Source organism: Sebastes fasciatus, chromosome 4, assembly GCF_043250625.1.
Source record: "Sebastes fasciatus isolate fSebFas1 chromosome 4, fSebFas1.pri, whole genome shotgun sequence".
In the NCBI taxonomy this organism is placed as follows: Eukaryota; Metazoa; Chordata; class Actinopteri; order Perciformes; family Sebastidae; genus Sebastes; species Sebastes fasciatus.
This window is the reverse complement of record NC_133798.1, coordinates 22,542,217-22,551,893: the sequence shown is the minus strand read 5'-3', so window position 1 is coordinate 22,551,893 and position 9,677 is coordinate 22,542,217. Positions and strand designations below refer to the sequence as shown.

The 9,677-nt window shown below is 38.4% G+C and overlaps 1 protein-coding gene across 1 annotated transcript; it reads right to left on the bottom strand.

Moving 5' to 3' along the window:
- Positions 1–2,948: 2,948 nt before the first annotated feature.
- On the bottom strand, positions 2,949–7,233 carry LOC141766223 (uncharacterized). Its single transcript, XM_074632878.1, has 8 exons — positions 6,887–7,233; positions 6,662–6,801; positions 6,039–6,205; positions 4,919–5,008; positions 4,262–4,427; positions 4,034–4,177; positions 3,288–3,923; positions 2,949–3,172 (listed from the first exon to the last, which is right to left on the bottom strand). Exons 1-8 carry the CDS (start codon positions 6,933–6,935, stop codon positions 3,125–3,127), a joined length of 1,440 nt encoding a protein of 479 aa, XP_074488979.1. The 5' UTR covers positions 6,936–7,233; the 3' UTR covers positions 2,949–3,124.
- Between the last annotated feature and the right edge of the window lie 2,444 nt (positions 7,234–9,677).

Genomic DNA, 9,677 nt, shown 5'->3' with positions numbered 1-9,677 from the left:
GATCAGGAAATGACTGCGCCTCTGCATAGCCCATCCTATGAGCTGTAATAACTTGTTAAGCAGGATGTGATCATTAGGTGTGAGCTGCCTCAGCACTCCCAGGCGTGATTACATCCTGTGCACACCGTTAATCTCAGGAAATGGCCTTGGTCATGTTGGTTGATTAATCCTGGTTTCTGGGCTGTAGGGTACAGATTTGCATCAGGTATATGTTTTTGTACAGCATGTTTTCAGCTCTGGTTGTTCTAGTGAGTCATACCGTGCAAGAGGATGCAGAACATTTTGTTTATCTGCTAAGAGTCACATCCGAGTCATCTTCACGTCTTTGCTGCCAAGTGCGATGGCTGCAAAATGAGAATGACCTGGTTAATTGGTGCTGAGTTCGACAAAAGTAGAAACTGGGACACTGGCTGCAGGCTAAAGCCACATAACACAACAAGCAACGCAGAATAGACCTGCAGTAGATCATTTCATCTCAAGTGTTATGAGGCAATAGTCTTTCCTGTGTTAGCTATTGGTAACTGTGTTACTGGAACTGTGATGGTCGATTGTTTAGGCTGAATCTTGTGGGTGACAGCAGACAAAGAAAATACACATGCATGCAGATCAACACCAAAATATGAGTGTAGAAAACAGAGCCACGTTGGACGAAGTGACTGTTCTCAACTATGAAAAATGAGGATGAGTTGATATGGAGTGTCTTAATTGGCCTGAAACTGGGAGGATGTTGAAGCCAGTTAAACAGTGTGCAGTCATCAGAGCAGCCACTTAATTCTTCCATTATCTCCAGTCCCCTTTATGAGGGCAGCATCAAATATTCAGGGCTGATTGTGTGGCTTCATTAATTACTGGTCTCACAGAGAACATCTGTTTAATTATGATCCCAGCAGAGAAGCTTCTGGTGTGATGTGATACTGGAGCTGTAAAGCAGCCACTACTGTACTGTAAGCAACTGTTTCTGTGGTTGAGAGGAGCCAAACCGTGTGTGAAATTCACACTGATTTCACTCCATGGCACCTTGTCTGTTTTAATTTGATGGGATTTAAGATGCTTTTTTAAAACTCTTTCACAGCAGTACCATGGTGGGGGGTCTGACAAACTGCTCGGTGGCAGATAAAGAGATGAAGTTTCCTACATTTCTACTTTTTCTTAAAATTGATTGAACATTTTTAAACTTTAACGTATTCAGCATTTATAATTAGTTTATAACACACTGTGATACCCTACAGTATAGAGTTGCAAGCACACCGCAACCCACGTCTTCACTCTTCCTGTGAAGCCTCCCTGGTGTATAATCTGATAACGAATGACTGACAATTTAATATAACACAGTTGTCATCGAACATGTTTCCCATTCTATATGAATAGTAGAGTTGCCACTACTATTTATTTTCATTGTCGATTAATCTGTTGATCATTTTCTTGATTAATCAATTTGTTATTTGGTCTAGAAAATGATGAAAACTGTCGATCTGTGTTTCCAAAAGCCCAAGATGACGTCCTCAGATGTCTTGTTTTGTCCACAACTCAAAGATATTCAGTTTACTGTCATAGAGGTGTAAAGAAACCAGAAAAAATTCACATTTAAGAAGCTGAATCTGAGAATTTTGACTTTATTTCTTAAAAAAATTAGTCAAACGGATAAATTAATTATCAAAATAGTTGGTGATTAATTTAATATTTGATAATTAATCTATTTATTTTATATATATATTACTAATGAATATTGCATATATTATAAGTATTTATTTTGCTATAATTATTCATTATATTTATTTAGCAATGAGGTATTTATTTATTTATAAATACTTCTTAGTTCTCTGTGACAACTGAACAAACTCCATCTGCTGATGTGGGCCATGAGATACGGCAGAAAGCTCCAGGAGAAATAAATGATTTTTTTTTTTTTTGCAAAACAATATTTCTGAGAATAAACCTTCAGGCTTCAACATGTCGTCATGAGTTTTGAACACATTTATAAATAGTTTAAAACCCACCTGTGAGTGATTTCTTCATGTGTATGGACAGTTTATAACACACTGTAAAATGTACAGTGTGTTATAAAATAGTGTTGACAAATGTATTAATAAATACTACATTATAGTGTGTTATCAACAATGTATTAAGTGTTAGTATAATTCTTATAAATTCTAAATGGAGGGTTAAAGTAAAGTATTACCAATATATTTTTGTAGATTTATACTGTTTGAAATCTCGTGGGTTATCGTAATTCTCTCTTGGCTATCCACACCACAGCAAAACAAAGTGTTGTTATGATAATATAATGAAGATATGTTTTCTCTTATTTTGCATATACTGAACCTACAGTATAGTGCATTGTGTCATTCACATGTGCGGAAACCCACTGACACACAATCAGGCACGTTATGACATATTGTTTCTCTGTTTTAAGTAGTGACACACGTTTCCTTCTCTTTTCCAGTGTTTATCAGCTTCATCTAAGTAGTGAAAGAGTCAGAAATGTCAAAATATTGTTGATCTTCCAAGCTGAATGATTTTATATTTTCGTGGCTTAAAATATACCCGGGTTTGTATTACATCACTTGCAGGGGAAACATCTTATTTCCTCATATCTGTCACCCAAGTTCTACATAAAACAACACTGCAGCTGTTCCTCTATGTAATCGCTTACAGATAACTATGACCATGGAAAGCATTCAAGTACACAGAAAGGTTATACTGTCGTTTTAGTGGCTACCACTGAATCGACAGTATAAAGAGCAGCAGAAGAAGATAATAAATAACATTTCAACATCTTTGACGCACTTCCTCATTGCTGTCGTAATACAGACGTTTGAAATCTGTATGCAAATAAAGTTTCCTGTGAATGAAGTGCAGCATTGATGGTCGCAGCCTGTAGTCAAAATAAATACCAGTAGTAAACACAGTACTGTACACCCTTTTTCCTCTGAAGAAAAGAATTATACGTTTTGAATCTCTCATTTATTTAAATGTGGAAAAGAAATCATAGTTATTAAATAAATACATTAAAAAGCAAAAATACAGAAGATATTATGTGAATAGCTGTTAACATGTAAGGACCACTGTAGTGTCAAAGTAAAATTAGTGAACGTTTTCATCCGTAGCTGGTGAGGTGACCTTTTCACCATTTCCTCTTAGCGTCAGGGAACAACCATTTCCATTTATCATTCTGCAGGAGGTAAAAGACAAAGATCATCAGTAAATAAATGAATAAATAAATATGATAAACATTAATAACATCTTTTCAAATGTTTAAAGGGAAGCATTTTGACTACAGTACTGACCTTTAACCCCCAGGATGAGTGGGTATGTTTTGGTCTGAGGTCCTCCAGAGGCTCATAGGTGTTGCTGTTGGGTTCAGGTGTGTCGTCGTGGCCAGGAAGCAGCTCGTATGTATTGTCAACTTCATTGGGGACCTCAGCGTACCTGGTCCCAGAGGCTGTAGTGTGTGGGCTACCAGGTCGGCCAGCCAGGTGATAGACACCACTGTCACTCATGTGTTCCAGGCTGTGGCTGCTGCTCGCTGGGAAGCACGACTCCGTCCTCTCTGTCTTTTGTCTGACGGGTTTTGGGGAAAGCCTCGGTGGCGTGTGTGGGGGTGCACTCAGCCTGTAAGACTGCTCTCCATCAGAGCTGTTGTCGAGACGCGGTAGAGACCTGCTCTTGCTGTCCAGCAGGCCGAGCTCAGAGTAAACAGACTCTGGTCCAGATGGAGGACTGCACCTGCTCTGATCCTGGGTTGTGGATCTTCCAGCAGCTCGCCCCAGATTATCTCCGGGGGAATTGTCTTGAGGGATGTGTTGGGATCTCGGTATCTCCCTGGGTGATTGCTTCCTGAGCTGAGCATACATAACCTTGTCCGGGTCATTCAGGGGGCCATTATCAAGGGCCCTGCTCCTCCGAGGCAAAGGTGGCCCTTCCTGTTTTACAAAACAAGCCATAAAGTCAGCCCAGAAGTATTACACAGCAACAATTTCAGTGTAACATATAAATTAGTATAATCTCCCTGTAAATTATGGACAGTACACACCTCTGGTGTCCTTTTGCTCTTTGGTGGCCGTACAGGGGGCTTCTCTGAGGTAGAGTTAGTCTGTGGATTGCTCCTCACAGCTCTGACACTGGCCACAGGCTTTTCTTTAACCTGGATGATGTCATACAACTCTTTATCCAGCGCCTGCAAGAGCAAAAGACATCAGTTAGACCTTCACTCTGGATTAATGCTATACGTAAAGAAAGTGACTGAGGAGTTTTGTCTCACCTCAAAGCACGTAGATGTCAGGTACTCTCCAAATGGCTGAAAGGGGCTCGTCTTGTAGTACTCTATGAGACCAGAGACCGAGTAGTGCTCTTCAGTGTCTCCACACACCACAAACTGCCCCGTTTCACTCTGGTTAATCACGAAATGTCGACACCGATCCCTGCCTCTGCAACAGGAAAATTAAAATTTATTAAAAAACTCCTTTGGCCGAAAAGTGATAACAATTTGAATGGGGGTTTGGTTAAAATTACAGAAATATGATCTGTAATTAAAACAAAAAAGAAAAGTAATTCTGTGTTAGATTAATGAACAACTGAAACATCATATTTGTGACTTTGGGAGCTTGGATGTCCTCTGATGAAGTAATCTGCTGATAAATATCTTAGAAGCAGTCCCAGAAATATAAATACAGCCGATTTGGCACATAATCCTCACATGATGGACTCTTTACAACTCTAGAAGCAGTATTGATTTGTGAAGATATCCACGCAATAACACATATATATTATAAGCAAGCAATATAATAAATAATAATAAAAAAGGAAATGTTTGGCACTAAGTAAAAAGTTTATTATAGTGAGGTTCATTTCTAAATGAGCTCACCGAAAAACACAATCGGTGTACGAGTCAGGTTGTTCAGAGCAAACTAATACTCACTTATAAGACAGTATGTATCCGATGGCCTTATCACTGAGACGGACCAGGAAGCAGCCCAGCTCCTTTTCCCGCAGTATTTCTTCAGCCTCCCTGTAGATAAACCAAGAAGAACTTTAAAACCCTGTAAAACTTAGAAAAGTGTTTCCCAAAAGCCCAATTTGGCCTGAGTTTACAGGAACAGTGAGGCGGATTTTGAGTGGAGGAAGGCGGATCACGTAAATCAACTTGGAAAGTACATTGCATCAAAGGAAAATCCATTTGGTGTCAGATCTTTTCCATAAACCTGTCATTTACCAATACACCGGTTCTGAATGACGAATCTGTCCCTTGTGATCTTTATGTAGGTGTTTACTGTATATTTGCCAGAGGATCCTAAATTTCTGCTTCACTGTACTACCTGACGTACACTTTGACATACAATAACACATTCTCACTTATAATAATAGAACTGAATATTAACCCATATATATATGTATTTGCTTGATTGACAAATGGTACACCTATAATTAAAAATGCGAGTAGAGTTACTGTATATAATTATAGTTTATAGCAGTTACAGTACATATGGTTTTATTAAAAATAGGACGCAGTAGCACTTCGGAGAATTGTATATCTTTGTTGTCACAAATTAATTATTCTAATATTGAGCGTTAAAAGTTTAAAGCTGCCACAATTAATCGATTAGTTGTCAACTATTAAATTAATCACTAACTATTTTGATCATCGATTAATCTGTTTGAGTCTTTTTTTAAGAAAAGAAAGTCAAAAATCTCTGATTCCAGCTTCTTAAGTGTGAATAATTTCTGGTTTCTTTACTCCTCTATGACAGTAAACTGAATATCTTTGAGTTGTGGACAAAACAAGACATTTGAGGACATCATCTTGGGCTTTGGGAAACACTTATTGACATTTTTTAACCATTTCTGACATTTTATAGACCAAACAACTAATCGATTAATCCAGAAAATAATCAACAGATTAATCGACAATGAAAATAAACATTAGTTGTAGCCCTATTAAATTCATTCTTAACCCACAAAATAGTAGTTTGACAGAATAAAATCTTAGCTCATAGCCCACTTAAGGTTAATTCTGTCCATATAATAAAATGTTTCCTCACTTTCTTGTGATGAAGCCCAGGAACCAGGTGGGGAAGAAGCCGTTGCGGACGATGAGCGGCACTTGAGTCTCTATGAACCACTTTGAAGCCAGTTCCCTGAGTCTCCCTTCAGTCCCTTCAACATGAGGGTCCACCGGTGGTTCCATTTGCTCCATCCTCGCCTGGTCCTATAATCAAAACCACACAGAGACAGCCGATGGAGTCAAACAGCATTCATTTCCCAAACGCATACAGTGAGGGTGTTTTTTCAAAGGTCTAATTTGCTTATTTTCCAGGAGGCGTCAACCTAAAGTAGCTGAATATTCTCATTGTTGCAGGAAATACCGGATCATTCATGTGTAAACTTAAATTGTAATATATAATATGCAATATTTCTTTACTGTTAAATTATCATATTTTATCATTTAATTTAACATGGTCCATATAAACTATTCAGAATGTCCAAAGTCCATTCTCGCTCTACAAATAAAAGGCTGTTTTCCCTTTTCATCCAACAAGACTTTTATTTACATTGAACTCTGCTGTAATGTCACGCTGTTAAGCAAACTGTTACTTTGCATAGAGATATATGGTTAATAAGTTAGTCATTAAAGCAGTGGTGCTGATCTCGTAACAGTGCTTACCTTGAAGCAAAACGTCAGGCAGGTCCTGAGGCAGGGGGATTTTCTCTGATCCTTGGTCCTTGACCCTGAAGAAAAGTTGCAAATCCTCTCAGATCTGGGTTTCTGTTGTCTGTACGGTACGCAGCAATTTCTTTCAATCCCTAGAAAAAGATGGACAATTAGACTTTATTCTCATGTATGTAAAGCTCAGATACTGTTATCATGAGGTGAGAGATGTGTACATACCTTTCCTTGAGCGTGAGTGGTTTGAACCTGGTGTCATTTCAGCAAACATTGAAACACTTCTCTCAACTTCAGAACAGTCTGTCACCTCTAAGCGAAGGAGTTCTGAAGGAGTGTGACCCTACATGGGAGATATAGACATGTGACATTTACAGTTACACACTTTTTTCCACCGGCTTGGAAAGCAGCAACGGCACAACAGAGTTCATACAGCTCATTTGCATGACAGAGACGTCTAAAAGAGCTGCCGAACAAAGCAGGAGCTTCCTGGAGAGAAACGGAAAGTAAGCTGTGGGTTTGTGTGCACATGAGGTGCGTTGGTTTGCAAGAGGAGATGTTTTGCCCACAGACTGTCTGTTTACTGTAGTGATGAGAGATAAGTTGCGTCAGCAATTGATCTTCTGTTTTTTCTGACCGAGGTTTGAAATGAATTTGGATCAGGGCAGGAACAAAATGTGTGAAAGAATGGAAATGTTTGGGAAGATTCACACACTTTAGAGGGCATTAACAATAAGATGAGATGTTTCCCAGCCTTGTTTTTAAGATTGTCATAAATAATAATTCCCCCCATGGCTGAGGCAGTCGTCATGAATCATCTCTCACTAGTGAGCGGTAAGAAGTCCCAGTGGGGGAGAGGCAATAACCAGAAAGAGACTGTCATACTCTGAGATTTCAGCATTCCCCAATGATAACATGGCTCCAACTTTATATTTATTGTCTCTGAAAGTGTTATCAGTGTGCTTCTGAACGTCTACAAGGTTTATTCCACCTCCAATTTTCAAATAATAGAAATTATAGGCCTATTATCCATCTACCGAAGCCACCGTTTGCCCGATAACTGCACTGTTATGTTCCATGTATGACTAAGTATTGCTACATGACCTAGAATTTCAACATCATCTCAACAGTCAGTTTTAAACGTCTTTGTGAGTCATTATGTGCTCCTCTGAGGGCGTTGAGAGGTTTTGGGTCAGATGGTATCACTGTTTCTGTGTTTGTAAAGATTCTATATACTATACTCAACCAATCAAGTTTTATTTATATAACACATTTCATATGACAGGCGTGCTTCAAATAAAAACAAAAAACATATGACAAAAACATATAAGATAAAAACATATAAGATAAGAAGGTATTACATATATAAAACATATAAAATAATATCATAAGATAAGAAGGTATTACATATATAATATATAAGATAAAAGATATTACAGTAAAAGGGGAATAAGAAGGTATAACTATTATTAAAAATGGAATAATAACAATAATAATACTGATTCTAAAATAACAGTTTTACCCGTTAACCACACACTAAACACAACTAAAAGCTTGCTTAAAAAGATATGTTTTGAGTCTGCGTTTAAAAGAAGACACTGTTGTAGCAGACCTTAGTTCAAGTGGCAGAGAATAGGATCATAATGTCCTACTAACAGTGATACAACATAGAAATGTGTTTTATCTACAGCGGCTGTGAGGTAAACAGATACACACACAAAGGAAGCAGAGCTATCAGACAGTTACCAGACAAAAGGATCGTTTTTCAGTCGTCTGGCAACGTACCTATGAGGGGGAGGTGGGTCTTTAAAAGGTCACAAGTCAGTTGACATCTGTAAAATGTCAGTACAACAATCACATCACCTTTAAGTCTGAGGCCAAGCATCCTCACAAACAACCTAACTCTCCAGGAAGTAAGCTAAAGTTCAATCTGACCAAAATAATCATGTAACTCGCAACAAAACACAAGTCACACGGCTATCATAGGTGTTTTTTTGGTTTCACTGTATTGTTTCAATGGGAAAAATAATACAAGCATAAGAACAGTCATGGACTGTTTACTGTCTATAGGACCCATATGCATCATGTTATAGCATGTTCACGTCTACAGCCATTAATCAACCTGAAACATGTTGAACAGAATGAACTCTGAGCTCAGTAGGAAACATGCCAGGCTGAACTCTGTTCTGTTATAGACGTATGAGTGTCTGACTGTATGAGTCACACTGTGAATAACATATACTTAAGTAGCTAAGTGCATGTCAACATCACAGATTACACATTGCTGATAAAACAGCTGTAGACTGGATTGATTTATTGATCAAGATACTGTAGTTCCTACAAAGAGCAGAAAGAGTATTAGCTTGTCTTAAGTACTGTACATACTGTAATACAATAGGTGCTGATCTTGTATTTCAGTGTATCCACTTTGTTTAATTCCTACACCATAATTTGCATACAAAGTTTTTATGGTCTTTGTTTGATTTTCTTATTGCCATATTGACACTAGGTAAATATAGGAAACATGGGAGGAGAAAAAGGCAATGGTGTGCAACAAAGGTCCCAAGCTAACCTGAGATTATGTGTTTTAACCACAGGGCCTCCAGAATGCCCACGTATTGTACTTTTCACCTTATTTATCCGTGTTTTTATATAATTACTTTGCTTATTAGTCATCATTTTAGTTTATATCGTGGTCACATGGTGCATATACACTCACCGGCCACTTTATTAGGTAAAAGGTGTACCTAATAAAGTGGCCGGTTCTAGTACCGGGTGGTCTTCTGCTGCTGTAGCCCATCTGTTTCAAGGTTCGACGTGTTGTGCGTTCAGAGATGGTATTCTGCATACCTTGGTTGTAACGAGTGGTTATTTGAGTTACTGTTGCCTTTCTATCTTCTCGAACCACTCACACCCATTCTCCTCTGACCTCTGACATCACAACAAGGCATTTTCGTCCACACAACTGCCGCTCACTGGATATTTTCTCTTTTTCGGACCATTCTCTGTAAACCCT

Coding starts and splice junctions, on each gene's coding strand:
- LOC141766223 (XM_074632878.1), bottom strand. CDS start 6,935: ATGTTTGCTGAAATGACACCAGGTTCAAACCACTCACGCTCAAGGAAA. Junction 6,802..6,886: donor CCACTCACGCTCAAGGAAAG/GTATGTACACAT, acceptor ATCTTTTTCTAG/GGATTGAAAGAAATTGCTGC. Junction 4,178..4,261: donor TGACATCTACGTGCTTTGAG/GTGAGACAAAAC, acceptor TTGCTCTTGCAG/GCGCTGGATAAAGAGTTGTA.